Source organism: Carcharodon carcharias, chromosome 1 (genome assembly GCF_017639515.1).
Source record: "Carcharodon carcharias isolate sCarCar2 chromosome 1, sCarCar2.pri, whole genome shotgun sequence".
Taxonomy (NCBI): Eukaryota; Metazoa; Chordata; class Chondrichthyes; order Lamniformes; family Lamnidae; genus Carcharodon; species Carcharodon carcharias.
Genome location: NC_054467.1, coordinates 196,832,891 through 196,851,773, shown reverse-complemented (window position 1 = coordinate 196,851,773; position 18,883 = coordinate 196,832,891). Strand labels below are relative to the sequence as shown.

The window sequence follows — 18,883 nt, the reverse complement described above, 5'->3', positions numbered from 1 at the left end:
AGTTCGCTGTCAAGAGATTCTTTTAACAATGTGCTAATTAATAATTACTGCCAATAAACGTCCGGCAATGCTAACTAAGTATTAACTAAGTGTGGGCTCTCATTCCTTCAGTTTTAATTCATGGATATTTATGAAATCTATTTATTTTTGAAACTTCTTTTTTTGCTTTTTTTTTTCCTTGTTCATCTCATCTTCGTTTTCTTCACTTTACGTACCTGATTTGAAACTGAATTCACTCAATCTAATTTACACTTCCTTCTGAGTTCTTGCGCTGTTTATTTCACAATGCTTCAATCCGGTTAAGGAGATGCACAATGCTTGCCCTGTTCACTCAGGTCCCAGGTGCTCAGGCTGGATTTCAGAGGCAGTTCAAAGTGAGGATGGAGGAGGGCGAGCCCACAATTTTGTGCCACTCCAAAACCGACACCAAGCCATTTTTTGGAGAGATCAGATCACGGTCAGATTGGGGGCCCAATGCCAAGCAGCAGATAGCCAATTGAGTGCAGTTAGGGCCAATTGTGGGGCGTTACCACGCCAGCTGGGATTTCCAGTCAGCAATGTGAACAAGAGGCATTGGCCCAGGCAACAACCAGGCATCCATGGCAGGCTCATGTTAAGAAAATAGGGGCAGGGGAGACATGATTAATCCCATAAGAGACCTACCCAACCCCATCCACACTAGTCACAGCTGCTGCTGTGCCAAAGTTGCAGTTGCTGGCTGCCCATGTAAGGGTTGTCCCTTCACGATCACAAGAGGGGCTGCCAATGTGTCAGTGGTGAAGTGCCTCCCATTGGCCCTCCAGCCTTGGGAGTTTGGTTCTTAACTGGATGACGAACCCACTCCCTGTCTTTAAGGTCTGCGCATATTAAATTAAATCAGGATTAGCTGTTAAATAATTCTTTTAATGATGACTTGGCCCTTTAAAAATCCAGGTAAGCATGGATCAATAAGGGGCACAAAAGGAGACAGGCGACTATGTCTGAGTGAGACAGAGACTGAGTGAGCAGTGAATTAGGTTCATGTGGTAAGTTCTGTGCACAGGGGAAAGTGGTGTGTATACATAGGAATTATTCTAACTTAATTAAGAAAGTAATTAAATTATGCCAACTAAACCAATATTAGGGAACCTATAAAGCAGTAGAATTTTGGAGAGAGCGAGTTCATAAAGCAGCGGAGAGAGAGAGCTGGGAGTTTACAGATAAAATCTAAAAGTGACGTCACAGGAGTCCCGCAAGTTGTTAAGTATAGGCCTTTCCAGACTTGGCACAGAGGTGAAGATTGGCGAGTGACAGGTGAGTTATTATAATGTAGTAAACATTTTTTAATATAAAGTTTAAGGTATGTCAGTGAAGAACGGCCATGTGGAATGTGCATCCTGCAAAATGCGGTAAGGCATGCAAGCACAAAATGGCCACGATGGCTACATCTGCAGGAAGTGTCACCGGCTGCAGAAACTTGAACTCTGGGTTGCGGAGCTCGAGTGGTGGCTGGAGACACTGTGGTGCATCCGCAAGGCTGAGGACTACATGGATAGCATGTTTAGAGAAATGGTCACACCGCAGCTAAGAAGTACACAGGCAGAGAGGGAATGGGTAACTGCCAGAGTATCTAAGAAAAGCAGGCAGGTAGTGCAGGAATCCCCTGAGGCTATCTTGCTCTCTAACTGCTTTTCCATTTTGGATTCTGGTGAGCAAGATGGTTCCTCAGAGGGTTGTAGCAAGAGCCAAGTTCATGGCACCACAGGTGGCTCAGCTGCACAGGGGGGTGGAAGAGGAAGAGTGGAAATGCTATAGTGATAGGGAATTCCATAGTTAGGGGAGCAGACAGGTGTTTCTGTGGCTGTAAACGGGACTCCAGAATGGTGTGTTGCCTCTCTGGTGTCAGGGTCAAGGATGTCACAGAGTGGCTGTAGGGCATTTTTTTGGTGGAAGGTGAACAGCCTGAGGTAATGATGACATTGGGACCAAAGACAAAGGTAGGAAAAGGGATTAGGTCCTGAAAGCAAATTTTATGAAGTTAGGAAGGGAATTAAAAAGCAGGACCTCAAGAGCAGTAATTTCAGGATTACTCCAAGTGTCACATGCTAGTGAGTTTAAGAATAGCTTAAACAGTTTAGATTGAACAGTTCAACACGTGACTGGAGAGAAGGAGTAAATTTCTGAGGCATTGGGATTGGTTCTGGGGCAGGTGAGAACTGTACAAGAAGGATGGGGTACACCTTAACAGGATTGGGACCAATGTCCTCACGGGGAGATTTGCTAGTGCTGTTGGAGAGGGTTTAAACTCGAGCAGCAGGGGATGGGAACCTGAGGGGAAATTCAGTGTGGAGAGGAGAAAAACTGGTAGTCGGAAATAGAGAAGTATTAACTGATAAGGAGGATATAACGGAGAGTAGTATCAAGATAGATAGAATACTTGGAGAGTTTGACAGAATTAGAGTAGGCAATCGAAGTCATTAGATGGGGTGAGAATAAGGGAGAAAGTAAAAAAAGCCTAAATCAAGGCTAATGTGCATTATGTGAATGCATAGGGTGTGGACAGTAAGAGTTTCTCTAGGTATTTAAATACGATAAAAGTTAACAAAGTGAGCATTGGTCTAATAGAATGTGCATCTGGGGAATTGATAATGAAAAGTAGGTAGATGGCAGATGAATTAAACAGGTATTTTGGTCTTCACTGTTGAAGGAACAAATAACATCCCAGGAATAACTGTAAATCAAGAAATGGAAGGGAGGGAGGAACTGTGGAAAATCACAATTACCAGGGAAGTGGTATTGAGCAAATTGTTGGGGCTAACAAACCCCCTGGTTCAGATGGGCTTCACCCTAATGTCATGAAAGAAGTGCCTAGTGAGATAGTTGATTCATTGGTTTTAATTTTCCAAAAATCCCTAGATTCCGGGAAAGTTCCATTAGATTGCTAAATAGTTAAGGTAACTCCTTTATTCAAAAAGGGACGGAGCCAGAAAATCATAGGGAAAATGTTCGAAGCTATTATTAAAGATGTTACAGCAGGGCACTTAGAAAAATTCAAGGTAATCAGGCAGAGTCAACATGGTTTTGTAAAAGAAAAATCACGTTTAACCAATTTATTGGAGTTTATTGAAGGAATCGCATGTGCTGTGGATAAAGGAGAACTGGTGGATGTACTGTACTTAGATTTCCAGAAGGCTAAGGTGCCACATCAGAGGCTATTGTGGAAAATAAAAGCTCATGTTATGGGCAGCGAGTTAGCATAAACAGGTCTTTTTCTGGTTGGTAGGCTGTGACGAGTGATGTGCCAAGCGTATAAATAATAAAAGGGTGGTAAAAGAAAGAGTATGGTCGATTAGGGGTAAAAAGGGGACATGCACATGGACGCCGGAGAAATAGTGGAGGTATTAAATGAGTACTTTGCATCTGTCTTTACAAAGTAAGACAATGCTGTCCAGGCCAAGGTGAGAGACGAGGTAACTGGTACACTAGAAGAATTTACAATTGAAAAGGAGGAGATTTTAGAAAGGCTAAATACTGGATAGTGCAAAGGCTAGGGGCCCTGACAATATTCCAGCAATAGCACTGAAGACTTGTGCTCCGGAACTTGCCGCGCCCCTAGCCAAGCTGTTCCAGTACAACTACAACACTGGCATTTACCCAGCTGTGAGGAAAATTGCCCAGTTATGTCCTGTAAACAAAAAGCAGGACAAATTCAACCCATCCAATTACCTCCTCATCAGTCTACTCTCGATCATCAGTAAAGTAATGAAGGGGTCATCGACAGTGCGAACAAGCAGCACTTGTGTAGCAAAAACCTGCTCGCTGACACTCAGTTTGGGTTCTGCCAGGGCCACTCAGCTCCTGACCCCATTACAGCCTTGGTTCAAACATGGACAAAAGAGCTGAACTCCAGAGGTGAGGTGAGTGTGACTGCCCTTGACATCAAGGCAGCATTTGACTGAGTGTGGCATCAAGGAGCCCGAGCAAAACTGAAGTCAATGGGGATCAGGGGGGAAGCTCTCCACTGGTTGGAGTCATACCTAGCACAAAGAAATATGGGTGATGGAAGTCAGTCGTCTCAGCTCCAGGACATCACCGTAGGAGTTCCCCAGGATAGTGTCCTCGGCCCAACCATCTTCAGCTGCTTCCTCAATGACCTTCCTTCCATCATAAGGTCAGAAGTGGGAATGTTCGCTGGTGATTGCACATCCTCAGATACTGAAGCAGTCCATGTCCAAATGCAACAGGACCTGGACAATATCCAGGTTTGGGCTGACAAATGGCAAGTAACATTTGCGTCACACAAGTGTCAGGCAATGACCAACTCCAACAAGAGAGAATCCAAACATCGGCCCTTGATGTTCAATGGCATTACCACCTCTGAATCCCCCACTATCAACATCCTGGGGATTACCATTGACTAGAAACTGAACTGGACTAGCCATATAAATACTGTGGCTACAAGAGCAGGTCAGAGGCTAGGAATCATGCGATGAGTAACCCAACTCCTGACTCTCCAAAGCCTGTCCCCTATCTGCAAGGTAGAAGTCAGGATTGCGATGGATAACTCCCCACTTGCCTGGATTAGTGCAGCACGCACAACACTCGAGAAACTTGACACCATCCAGGACAAAGCAGCCACTTGATTGGCACCACACCCACAAACATTCACTCCATCCACTACTGATGCACAGTGGCAGCATTCTGTAGCATCTACAAGATGCACTGCAGGAATTCACCAAGGCTTCTTCGACAGCACCTTCCAAACCCACAACCAGTACCACCTAGAAGGACAAGGGCAGCAGATAGATGGGAACACCACCACCTGGAAGTTCCCCTCTAAGTCACTTACCACCCTGACTTAGAACTATATCGCCATTTCTTCACTGTTGCTGGGTCAAAATCCTGGAGCTCCCTTCCTAACGCACTGTGGGTGTACCTACACACATGGACTGCAGAGGTTCAAGAAGGCAGCTCACCACCACCTTCTTAAGGGCATTAGGGATGGGCAATAAATGCTGGCCCAGCCAGCGAAACCCACATCCCATGAATGAATTAAAAAAAATAAGATACGAGGGCTAGATGAGATGCATCCAAGGGTACTGAGGACACAGAGTGGAAATTGCAGAGGCACTAGTGATAATGTTCCAGCATTCCTCAGGCTCAGGGGTGGTGCTAGAGGATTGGAGAATTGTTAATGTTACACCCCTGTTCAAAATGGGGTACAAGGTTAATACTGGCAACTACAAACCAGTCAGTTTCGTCTGGAAACTATAGTTCGGGACAAAATCAATAGACACTTAGACAAGTACAGGATAATTAAGGGAAGCCAGCATTGATTCATTAAGGGAAAATCATGTTTAACTAACTTGCTGGAGTTTTTTTGAGGAGGTGACAGAGAAGGTTGATAAGGGCAACACTTTTGTATTGATATTGATACGTATATTGATTTTTAAAAGGCATTTGATATAGTGCTACACAACAGACTTGTGAGCAAAATTCTAGCTCATGGAATAAAAGGGAAAGTTGGCACTTAGATAAGAAATTGGCTGAGTGACAGGAAACAAAGAGCCCCCTCCCACAACTCTTTGTCGGGTCATACTGAACAATGTCTCCTTATACTCCTCTCACTTCCTCCAAATAAAAGGTGTGGCTATGGGTACCTGCATGGGCCCTAGCAATGCCTGTCTCTTTATGGGGTATGTGGAACATTCCTTGTTCCAGTCCTAGTCCAGCCCCCTCCCACAACTCTTTTTCCGGTACATCGATGATTACTTTGGTGCAGCTTCATGCTCTCGTCTGGACCTGGAAAAATTTATTAATTTTGCTTCCAATTTCCACCCCTCCATCATTTTCACATGGTCCATCTCTGACACTTCCCTTCCCTTCCTTGACCTCTCTGTCTCAATTTCTGGTGATAGACTGTCCCACAATAACCATTACAAGCCTACCGACTCCCACAGCTATCTCGACTACAGCTCCTCACACCCCGCTTCCTGTAAGGACTCTTTCTATCCCATTCTCTCGGTTCCTTCGCCTCCGTCGCATCTGTTCTGATGATGCCACTTTCAAAAACAGTTCCTCTGACATGACTTCCTTCTTCCTTAACTGAGGTTTTCCACCCACGGTGGTTGACAGGGCCCTCAACCATGTCCGGCCCATCTCCCGCGCATCCACCCTCACACCTTCCTCTCCCTTCCAGAAACATGATAGGGTTCCCCTTGTCCTCACTTATCACCCCACCAGCCTCCACATTCAAAGGATCATCCTCTGCCATTTCCGCCAACTCCAGCATGATGCCACCACCAAACACATCTTCCCTTCACCCCCCCCGGCGGCATTCCGCAGGGATCGTTCCCTCCGGGACACCCTGGTCCACTCCTCCATCACCCCCTACACCTCAACCCCCTCCCACGGCACCTTCCCATGCAACCGCAGAAGGTGCAACACCTGCCCCTTTACTTCCCCTCTCCTCACCGGCCAAGGGCCCAAACACTCCTTTCAAGTGAAGCAGCATTTCACTTGCACTTCCCTCAATTTAGTCTACTGCATTCGTTGCTCCCAATGCGGTTTCCTCTACATTGGAGAGACCAAACGCAGACTGGGTGACCGCTTTGCAGAACACCTTCGGTCTGTCCGCATTACCCAGACCTCCCTGTTGCTTGCCATTTCAACACTCCACCCTGCTCTCATGCCCACATGTCCGTCCTTGGCCTGCTGCATTGTTCCAGTGAACTCAACGCAAACTGGAGGAACAGCACCTCATCTTCCGACTAGGCACTTCACAGTCTTCCGGACTTAATATTGAGTTCAACAATTTTAGATCATGAACTCTCTCCTCCATCCCCACCCCCTTTCCAATCCTCCCTTTTTTTCCCAATAACTTATATAGATTTTTCTTTTCCCACCTATTTCCATTATTTTTAAATGTATTTCCATCCATTGTTTTATCTCTACCTTTTAGCCTTTTTCGATTCCTTCACCCCACCCCATCCCCACTAGAGTTATCTGTACCTTGCTTGTCCTGTTATCTACCCTTAATTAGCACATTCCTTAGATAATATCACCACCTTCAACACCTCTTTGCCCTTTTTTCTGTGACATCTTTTGGTTATCTCCACCTATCCCAGGCCCTTTATCCAGCTCTACTTGTCGTTTCCTTCAATATGTGTTTTTCAGCATGCGTTCTCAATGGCTGACAACTCAAAATATCACTGAGATTAAATAGGTAGGGCCAAGTCTAATTAATGGCAGATACTGTTAGATTCCCTCCTACATCAAACTCTGGGCTATTAGGTGCTATAAAAATGTAACTTTTGGCAGTATTTAAGATTTTATATATTTTGTTTTTCAGCCTAGGCCGGAATAAAATATTGATACTGCAGTATACTGAAACAAATTAAATTTCAGTACATGGTTGGGCAAAAATAGTCTGATGTTGATTGCATCTTTAGAATATTAATCTCAAAGTGGATCCATCACAACACATGGAATTCATTAGCCCTAAAAGTATAAACAGCAAATAGTGTAATAATTTCTGAAGCAAAGAATAGAGAGAAAACTGTTGGGTAAAAATGGATGAGATGCAATTTTGTGAAGAAAAAGATTCAAACACTAGGGAGTGGTTACTGGCCCAATGATTGTAAATTTCCAATCAGGATAACAACCTAGGTATCATTAGCAAATCTCCAACTGAATTTTCCAGCATAGGTTACAATAACAAGATCTGTAAATGAAAAGATACATATCCTTATTGTTAAACAAGGTCAGGGAATACAGGTTACCATTAAGAAGTAATCCGACAGCAACCAAATCCTTCAAATAAAAACTATGAAGGAAGCTGCAACAAAATTGCTCTTGCACTGTGGGTCAAATCCTGGAACTCCCTTCCTAACAGCACTGTGGGCATACCAACACCATATGGACTGCAGCGGTTCAAGGCGGCAGGTAACTACTGCCTTAGAGATGGGCAATACATGTTGCCTTTGCCAGCAATGCTTAGTCCATGAATGAATATAAGAAAAAAAAGGGGCACTGGTGAGTATATGGGGGTTAGGTCGCACAACACCCACAATCTCATTGAATGCTGGAACAGGCTTGAGGAGCTAAATTGCCCACTACTATTTCTATAATACGTCACAGCAAGCCCAGCTCTAAGTCAGGAAGTGGTGGGTTCAATTCCCATTCAAGAGCACATATTCTAGGTTGACACGTCAACGTAGTACTGAGTGAGTGCAGCTCTGTCTTTCAAATCAGTTGTTAAATGGGGGCCCTACCTATTCTATCAGGTGGCAGTAAAAGATCCCACAGCATTATATCAAGAAGAACAGGGGACTTATCACTGTCCAGGCCAAAATTTATCCCTCAATCAAAAATACTGAAACAAATTATCTGGTCACATCTTATTGTTGTCTGTGGGCCTTTGTTGTGTGAAAATCGGCTGCTAGGTTTCATAGGGAAACCAGTATAGGACTGGGACAAAGATGACATCTTAAAAAATGCTTAATTGGATTTGGGATGTCCTGAGAAAGGCATGATAAATGCAAGCTCCTTCTTTCTCATGTTACTTTGATTGTTAATGTGAAGTTTCACATTGAGATATCACTAGTCTTATTTCTTGTTTTAGTGATTAAAACAACAATGCCCAACTGACCTTTGATCTGCTGGAACAAGCTGTTACTCCAATATCTGGAATCCAGGCTATGCCAACTACTGACCCTAAACCAGTCACCACTGTCTGTAGAACTGAACCATCCTGAGAAGGAAACATAAAAAAGACAGCTAGAAATATTAATTTGCAACCATCCACTTGTTTAATTCAGCAACAATTGATAAATATAAAACTTCCTTTAAAAAATGAAATTTCAGAAATCTCAAAATAAAGGCTCTCAAAATTTAAATCGCTCTGCTTTACTTGCTTCAATTTCCTAAGATCTTTGACAGGATATAATGCAATACATCTGATTCACTACTTTATAGGAGAACATGGACTTGTTGACATCAGTTACAACATTTTATTTTTTACTTATTTAAGCTTTCTAACCCTCACCATACCTCCTTTGTATATGTGATCTTCAAAGTATTAATATATGGTGTACAGTAAAAATTCTTACCTGCAGAGACCAGATATTTATCAAACCCCCAATTCCTCCAGACAAAAGTGTTAAACCATCAGAATTGAAGGATACCAATATCACCGCAGTTATATGAGCGTTGAGACGAAACACACACTTGGATCTACTTCTGAACTGAAATTTCTCCTATATCAAATGAAAAGTTAGGTTAGAAAGTACTTCTTGCTGTAAAGAATAGTTCTTATGCAGGTGAAAAGAAAGAAATTTAGATGTATGCACTTGCACTATCAACTGTGGCTCATTTGACAGCACTGTTGCCTCTATATCAGAAGGTTGGGGTTCAAGTCCCATTCCAGGGCTTGAATACAAAAATTGGGCTGGATTTTCATCCGGGAGTCCGATAGTGGCAGTTGGGAAATTTGCTGCAAAAGTTTTAAAAATCCACTCATTCATAACTTTGTTACAAAAAGCTCCTTTTATTACAGTTCTATAAAAGTGTCAATCAACCAGCCCTTTAAAGCATCAATAGGAGAAACTGCAAGCACTTGACATCGCTTTATCTTATGTAAATAAATATTGAGCAATTGAGAAATAAATCTGAGAGAGAAAGCAATATTTTCTCTTAGGGGCAGTTGTTTTAATACACTAATGGATGTCTGGGTTCTCAGCCAAGCCTCATTATACATTCTTAAAGGTTCGTGGAGTTGGGGAGAGTTTGTAAAATACACCCTATCGAGTCTGACACTCCAGTGTAGTATTGAAGGAGAGCTGCATTGTCATTGGTGCTGTTTTTTGGATGAGACGTTAAACTGAGACCAAGTCTGCCCTCTCATGAAGATGTAAAAGATCCCATGGCACAATTTTGAAGAACAGCAGAGGAGTTATCCCTGGTGTCCTGGCCAATATTTAGCCCTCAGCCAACATCAGGAAAACAGATTATCTGGTCTTTATCACATTGCTGTCGAAGCTTGCTGTGTGAAAATTGGCTGCCATGTTTCCTACATGATAACAGTGATTATACTTCAGAAGCGCTTTGAGGCGTCTGGTGGCCATGAAAGGTGCTGTATAAATGCAATTCTTTCTTTTTGATCTTTATTTAAAACTGGGTGACCAACTGTCTTGGATTTCCTGGGACTGTCCTGTACTTGAGGCACTTGTCCAGTGTCCAGAGACGCTATCTGCCCTGTATTCTCAATCATCAAATTTTGTGTCTGCACAGTATGCACCTGCGCACTCCTCATGGCAGCGTGCTCCCATATTACCATAGACTTGCACCTCCCACTCAAAGCAAAAGCGTCCCTTAATTTATTCACAAGAGCTAGCACTCTGATTTAAACTGTTATTCAAAGTTAATTGCTGCCTTGTTTCTAAGTATGAGATAATTCAAAACTTGAGACAGAAAATGAGCCTTAATTTTACCTAACACAATTTTTCCACATTAATCACTGTCACAGGTTTAAAAAGAAACCATTACTCCTCTTACCTCAGCACGTCTTTCTTGTACATCAGGAGAATGCAAGAGGTTTGGTAATGTTATAGCAGTGCCACCTTGTGGTAATGTCCAAACATAAACTAAGCCATTCTGACAACCTCTGGGAGGAAATATTCAAGAAGTCATTTTTATCTTCAGAAACAATTCATTTCAGATATTTTTTAAATATAAAAGTTTGAAGCTAGTTGGAAAAACCTCTGAGAATTTCTGGTCAATGCAAAGTTACTATCATCCTTAGCTGTGAAGTGGGGGGAAAGGAGCTAAGCAAATTTTTCTGAAGTTCGCAAAAGCAAAATGCTTGAAATTTGTACTGATGAAACCTGTCAATCGTGCAAAAACACCTTTGACCACAAGTCCATCTGGCATATGACATCCTTGAGGGAAAAGGAGATGGTGGGGCATATCAGGTGGTTCCTTGAGCAGGCTGTCAAAGTCATTGGCAGAATACCTCACCTCCAGAACTTTCAAAACAAGCACCAAGACATGGTGGTGAGAAGGGCCCTACCCACCAGGTCCTTTGTGTGGTCTCACTGTCTCTGCATGCTGCCCTTGAGGTAGCTGCAGTGGGGAAGAGACCATTGTTCACCTTCTTCTGGAATGTGCCTTTGCAACGCAAGTATGGAAAGAGATGCAGTAGTTTTTGTCATGTCAGTGCAAAGATCTGTTGATGACTTGAGTATTGGAGACTAGCACATTCATAGGTCCAGGACTACTGGACCTGAGGGACGGACTAAAGCTTGGAGCAGCTGCCCCAAAGGTTCAATGGGGAAAGACCACTGTCTATGGCCTTCCCACCGTATTATACTGAGGGGCTGGAAACTCAGGTTATATGCACATTTGAATATTTGACATGAAATATAAATGTACATTGTAAATATAACCTGTGTGTAATAAAGTACCTCATACAGTATTGAAAGAAACTAATCTGTATTCACTCCATGTAATGTCAAATTTGAACAGTTATATAATATACCTCTACAAATTTTATGAATAAAGTATATTTTCAGGAACAAAAAACAGCTTGAAATGTTAACTTTGCTTCACCATTCAGTTAGATCATGGATGATATTTACCTCAACTCCAATTAACTGCCTTTGGATCCACTACTTTTACCCAACAAAAATCTATACCAGCGTTTTGACTTGTGGTGCTGGATTTTATGGGGCATCCCTGCCCCCCCACCTCCAAGCCAAAAGGTTGGGTGGCAGTCTGTGCATGATCCCAACAGTTGCCCTACAACAAACTAATCCTGGGAGCAGTGTTAATTGCTTTAGGTGAGACTTCCACCCCCAATTTAGGAGGAAGTCCTGCCTTAGAAAGGTGTCAGCCAACCCAATAGCTGGAAACTCTGTAATCCCAGTGGTGCTAGTCAGGAGTGCTGGGGCTAAAGGCAGTCCCGACACACACTGAGGAGCCCAGGTAAGTCCGAGGTCAGTGATCTCAGCAAGTGAGGTTGGGGGTGGGAGTCCAGGTTCAAAGGAAGGGAAGGGTTTCGGGGAGATGGGAGGGGTGCCTCCAATGAGCCCAGGGGACCCACAGAGGAGGATCCCTTCCTCCACTCAACATCAGCCTGTACAGCTTCCCGCATGGCAAGGGCCTTCCCCAATTGTGGGTTAAATAACAGCAGAGGTGGAATGAGATCTTAAAGTGGCCAGTAATTGGCAATTTAAGGGCTTCAATAGGCCCAATTTTGGGAAAGCTGCCCAATGCTTCCCCAACCCCGGTAAAATATCAGACAGGTCAGGGTGGGTGGTAGGTAGTGGGAAGGCCAACTGCTGGATTTTACGTGCCCCACCCTGCTAACAAACCTGCTGACCGGGAAGGGTAAAATCCAGCTGGTGATTTCTATACATTGCATTTTAACTTTGTTTTTAAACCAAAAATGATACATTAGGCAAGGAAATTTTTGTTTCTTTCAATACTTACACTGCGAGCATTAGTCTCGGATCCAGACCTTTTCCTGGAAGTGGACACCATGCTGAAGTATTGACTAATGCTGAGTGGAAGAGCGTTTGGATTGCAAGCCAGGCACGGCCTACTCTCCCCCAGATTTTCACCATCTCTTCTCTGGCAACAGCAAGCAGCAGGTGCCCAGTTGGATCCCATTTCAGGCTCGTTACACTTTCCTTTACCGAAATGAGAACAGGTAGGGAAGAGCAAATGAGTAACAAAAATTCACTGTTAAATACAAAATTATATCAGAATGTTAGGAAAACACAGGACCTAAAAAAACTTCAGTTTGTATGGTTGGTCTTAAAATCTAATATCTCACAATACTTCAACCCCTCAGCATTTATCCAATTATTAAATTTTCCACATATCTGCTTCTGTGGATACTTCACTCCACATGTTCACCTGTTTATTTCCTAGATCAATGTGTTTCTATTCCAACATGGAAAGTGGTCTTGCGTGATTTCATTCTGGGAAATGTACTGGAGCAAATAATTGTGTGAATAGGAAAGCAATCAAAAAATAGTGACCACAACACAACTAGGTGAAATTAGGATAAAGAAAATGTTGTACATTCAAAAATAAAGGTTATCAATTGGATTGGGCAGTTCTAAAAAAATTCTACCTTGACTGGTTACAAATAGTGAACAGTATAATAGAACAGTAGTGGGAAATTTAGGAGCCATCCACAGAGAGGAACAGCAACATGGTGCAGTTGAGAGGACACATCCCGTTTTTACAATAGCAGCTGCTGTGTCCAGGTAAGTTTTTAGGTCTTAAGGTTTTTAGTGGGGTTAGTGAGTGGGTGGGTGGCTGTACGGGCAAGTGAACGGGTGGGTGAACAGGTGAATAAGTGAGTGAATGGGGGGGGGGGGAGAGGGGTGGATTTCAGGGGGTTGGGAGTGGTGGGGTGGTCAAGGGTTGGGGGGGTGGGTAGTTGGTTCAGGGAAGCAAGGTAATCTGATAGGTGGGAAGTGGTTAGAGCTGCGTGGGAAAAGATTGGTGGGGTAGTATTCACTGTTAATCATTGATCTAAGCCAGAAATTAACAACAGGACAATACTACGGTAAGTATACGGGTAAGCATCTCCTTCATTGGCAGAGGTATAGAATATAAAAGTAAGGATATAATGTTGGAATTGTATAAAACACTGGTGAAGCCACAACTGGAGTATTGTGTGCAGTTCTGGTCACCACATTACAGGAAGGATGTAATAGCTCTGGAGAAAGTGCAGAGGAGGTTAACAAGAATGTTGCCAGGGTTAGAAAAGTGTAGCTATGAGGAGAGATTGGATAGGTTGGGGTTATTTTCCTTAGAACAAAGAAGGCTGAGAGATGACTTGATTGAGGTGTACAAAATTATGAGGGGAATAATAGAGCAGACAGAATAAAATTGTTTCCCTTGGTGGAGAATTCTAGAACCAGCGGACATCGATTCAAGATAAGTGGCAGAAGGTGTAGGGGGGACATGAGGAAGAACGTTTTTACGCAGAGGGTAGTGGGTGTCTGGAATTCGCTGCCCAAGTTGGTGGTAGAGGCAGAAACTTTAAACTCTTTTAAAAAGTACCTGGATCTGCACCAAAAGTGCTGTAAGCTGCAGAGCTATGGGCTGGGTGCAGGAAGGTGGAATTAGAAAGGGCACCTGGGTGTCCTCGGGCTAGCATGGACAAGATGGGACGAATGGCCTCCTTCTGTGCTGTAACTTTTCTATGGTTCTATGGCTCTAACAGGCCCAAGTCTCTGACACTGATGTCTGTGTCAGAGATATTTTCAGAGGGACCAGGGCAGTGTAAATTTGCCCATTGCTTGTACGCAGGACAGGACGTTTTTTTAAATTCATTCATGGGATGTGGGTTTCACTGATTGGGCCAGCATTTATTGCCCATACCTACTTGCCCTTGAGAAGGTGCTGGTGAACTGCCTTCTTGAACCATTGCAGTCCATGTGGTGTAAGTACACCCACAGTGCTATTAGGAAGGGAGTTCCAGGATTTTGACCCAGTGACAGTGAAGGAACAGCGATATATTTCCAAGTCAGGATGGTGAGTAACTGGGAGAGGAACTTCTAGGTGGTGGTGTTCCCTTCTCCTTCTAGATGGCAGTGGCATGGGTTTGGAATGTGCTGTTGAAGGAGCTTTAGTGAAGCAGTGCAGCTTGGGGATGGTACACACTGCTGTTACTGTGCGTCAGTGGTGGAGGGAGTGAATGTTTGTGGATGTAATGCCAATCAGGTGGGCTGCTTTGTCCTGGATGGTATCAAGTTTCTTGAGTGTTGTGGGAGCTGCACTCATCCAGTCAAGTGGGGAATAGTCCATCACACTCCTGACTTGTCCTTGCAGATGGTGGACAGGCTTGGGGAGTCACGAGGCTAGTTACTCATCACAGGATTCTTAGCCTCTGACCTGTTCTTGTAACCACAGTGTTTATATGGCTAGTCCAGTTCAGTTTCTGGTCAATGGTAACCCCCAGGATGTTGTTAGTAGGGGATTCAGTGATGGTAATGCCATTGTAAGTCAAAGGGCGATGATTAGAGTCTCTCTTGTTGGAGATGGTCATTACCTGGCATTTGTGTGGCATGAATGTTACATGCCACTTGTCAGCCCAAGCCTGGATATTGTCCAGATCTTGCTGTAATTGGACATGGACTGCTTCAGTATCTGAGGAGTTGCGAATGGTGCTGAACATTGTTCAATCATCAGCAAACTTCCGTACTTCTGACCTTATGATGGAAGGAAGGTCATTGATGAAGCAGCTGAAGATGGTTGGGCTGAGGATACTACCCTGAGGAACCCCTGCAGTGATGTCCTGGAGCTGAGGTGACTGACCTCTAATAGCCACACCTATCTTCCTTTGTGCTAGGTATGACTCCAACCAGTGGAGGGTTTTCCCCCTGATTCCCATTGACTCCAGTTTTGCTAGGGTTCCTTGATGCCACACTCAGTCAAATATGGCTTTGATGTCAAGGGCAGTCATTCTCACCTCAACTTGGGAGTTCAGCTCTTTTGTCCATTTTTGAACCAAGGATGTAATGAGGTCAGGAACTGAGTGGCCCTGGTGGAACCCAAACTGAGCCTCATGAGTAGGGTTATGCTAAGCAAGTGTCGCTTGATAGCACTGTTGATGACCCCTTCCATTACTTTACTGATAATCGAGAGTAGACTGATGGGGCAGTAATTGGCCGGGCTGGATTTGTCCAACTTTTTATGTACAAGACATACCTGGGCAATTTTCCACATAGCCGGGTAGATGCCAGTGTTGTAGCTGTACTGGAACTGCTTGGCTAGGGGCGTGCCAAGATCTGGTGCCTAAATCTTCAGTACTATTGCTAGGATATTGTCAGGGCCCATAGCCTTTGCAGTGTCCAGTGCCTTCAGCCATTTCCTGATATCACTTGGAGTGAATTGAATTGCCTGAAGACTGGCACCTGTGATGCTGGGGACCTCTAAAGGAAGCCAAGATGGATCATCCACTTGGCACTTCTGGCTGAAAATTGTAGAAACTGTTTCAGCCTTATCTTCTGCACTGATGTGCTGGGCTCCCCATCATTGAATATGGGGATATTTGTGGAGTCTCCTCCTCCGGTGAGTTGTTTAATTGTTCACCACCGCTTACAACTGGATGTGGCAGAACTGCAGAGCTTAGGTCTGATCCGTTGGTTGTGGGGTCGCTTAGCTCAATCTATCATTTGGTGCTTATACTGTTTGGCACGCTGAACACGACTTCTGTAGGGTCCCAAGGTGCAACATCGCGAACATCTCAGCATTTGCTGCTGTTTGCATCAAAAGATCCGGTGATTGTTTTTGAGAATTATCAAATAAAAAAGGAATGGCTTTGAAAAGAAAATCAGCAGAACTCAAGGAGGCTTAATTACTGGGCCATGGTGGCATGAAACCTAGGCAGGTGAAGGAAGTTAGAGAGGAGCCATGTGGATATGCAAATTGTTACATCTTTTGTTCAAGTGAAAAAAGGAAAAATTAGGTAACTGAAGATCATTTAGTTTAGAGTCAGGTTAATAACGGGGCAGAAGGAAGCCATGCTGGTTCTCTGTAGAGCAATCCAAATCAGTCCCATTCTCACGCTCTCTGTCTCTGTAACCCTGTAAGTTTATTTCTCTCAAGTGCCCATCCAATTTCCTTTTGGAAATGATCAGTCACTTCCACTTCCACCATCCTTGTTACCGATAGCTGCGTAAAAAAGTTCTTCCTCACACTCATCACCACATCTCTTGTCCAAAACCTTAAATTTGTGTCCCCTAGTTCTTGTACCATCAGCACATGGAAACAGTTTTCTTTGGTCTACCTTATCTAAGCCTGTCATAATCCTGTACACCTCTATCAAACCTCCCCTAAATCTCCTTTGCTCCAAGGATATAAATAAAAGCAGTGGTCCCAGCACTGACCCTTGGGGAACACCACTGTCTACCATCCAAAACAACCATTCACGAAGGCTGATGCAGTCCTTGCCCATATGCAGCAAGCCTTGGACAACATTCAGGCTTGGTCTGAAAAGTGACAAGTAATATTCGCACCACCACGTTCCCTGACTATCTCCAAAAAGAGAGAATCTAACCATTGCCCCATGACATTTAATGGCATTACAATTGCTGAATCCCCCAACTATCAACATCCTGGGGATTACCATTGACCAAGAACTGAACTGGACCAACCATATAAATATTATGGCTATAAAAGGTCAGAGGCTGGGAATTCTGAAGTGAGTAACTCACCTCCTGACTCCTACAACATCACAAGGCACAAGTCCAGAGTGTGATGGAACGATACCATTCAGGACAAAGCAGCCCACTTGATTGGCACCCCATCCACAAACATTCACTCCCTCCACCACTGACGCACAGTGGCAGTGTGAGGCATACATAGAAAAAACCCCACTATTTTCTGTCCTTAAGCCAATTTTTTATCCAAGCTGACAATGACTCTCCTCTTCCTTGAGCCTCAATTTTGTTAACCAGCCTTTTATGTGGTACTGTCAAAAGCTTTCTTAAACATCATATGGACAACATCCATTGCTTTCCCTTCATCAACCTTCACTGTTAAATCATCAAAAAATTCAGTTTAATTAGTCAAGCATGATTTACCTTTTATAAAGCTGTGTTGGCACTCCTTAGTTAACTTGAATCTCTCCAAGTACTTGTTGAATATTTTCCCTGATTATTATTTCTAAAACTTTTGGGTTCCTTTTTATGTTAACTGCCATTTTATTCTCAAATTCTGTCTTTACCAGCTGTATTTTCCTTTTAACATTTCTCAACTGACTGCATTTGGTCTGGTCTTGAAGAATTCACCTGACGCACATCATAAATGCACTTTTTATTGTTTCATCACGTTCTCTGTATCCCTCATCATCCAAGAAGCCCTTTATTGAATGCAATTAGACTGTACTTGAAATGACGCCTCCATAAAGATCACCCATTGTTCCAATATAGATCTCCCCATCTATCGCAGCTTCATTTTACTCTGACTAGATCCCGTCACATCCCACTGAAATTAGCTCTCTTCCAATTTAAAAAGTTCTACTTAGATTGTTCCTTGCTATTCTCTATTGGTAATCTAAACGTTATTATCAACGGGGACCCTTACCCAAGTGTTCCCCAACATAAACTTGGTCCACTTCATTCCCCAACATCAGATCCAGCAATGCCTCCTTCCTAGTTGAACCACGAACATACTGGTTAAGGAAGTTCTCCTGAACACATTTCAGAAATTTCTCCGCCTCCTTATACTTTACTCTAACATTATACCAGTTGTTGGTAAATTCCAAGATTTCATATTTTGATATATTCGTAAGAAAATAGAGATATACATGGGATAATCAAAGACAGGCAGTCCTGATTTGTTGAAGATATATCATGTTTTGCAGTTTTGAAAGTTTTCTTCTGAAGGGATGAATGATTGCAGAACACTTAACAATCTTGGATACTTGAATATCTCTTCTCAATATACAATATTAGGCTCTTCAAGCTCTCCTTACCTAGGGTATCTGAGCTGTAGTTTGGTTGCACTTTACTGCTGTGCTCCAAAGCCTGACTGACCCTGCTGTAGTACCCAGACCAGAATTATATATAGTAGCAGGGATATATCTCTATTTTTTGGGCTATATGTCCCAAAGTTTAGTTAGCTTTGCTTGTTAGTGCTGCACACTGCTCAGTGAACTACCACTAATACTCCTACATCTTGCGTTGTGTTCTGGAGCCTTTACTTGATATCTCAGCATGGATTTTTCTTCCTTACACTTTTTACCCTGCATTTGTCTATATTAGCCCATTGTTCCAGTTTAATCTGATTCCATTGTATTTGGTTTACGTTAAGGAACGCCTTCCCTCAAACAGTGGCAGAATGTTATGCCGGGAAAGGAGAGAGGGGCGGGGGGGAAGGA

General features: G+C 43.4%; 1 protein-coding gene across 10 annotated transcripts in view; it reads right to left on the bottom strand.

The window, feature by feature from the left end:
* The window catches only part of LOC121285080 (probable E3 ubiquitin-protein ligase HERC1), a 436,191-nt gene that overhangs the window by 103,049 nt on the left and 314,259 nt on the right, over positions 1-18,883 (bottom strand). For all 10 annotated transcript variants that reach the window (XM_041201223.1, XM_041201218.1, XM_041201210.1 and 7 more), the window contains 4 exons: positions 12,469-12,668; positions 10,534-10,642; positions 9,090-9,236; positions 8,630-8,731 (listed from right to left, as the gene is read on the bottom strand). In XM_041201223.1, coding sequence (XP_041057157.1) covers positions 8,630-8,731; positions 9,090-9,236; positions 10,534-10,642; positions 12,469-12,668 — 558 coding nt within the window. The remainder of the gene's footprint in view (positions 1-8,629; positions 8,732-9,089; positions 9,237-10,533; positions 10,643-12,468; positions 12,669-18,883) is intronic.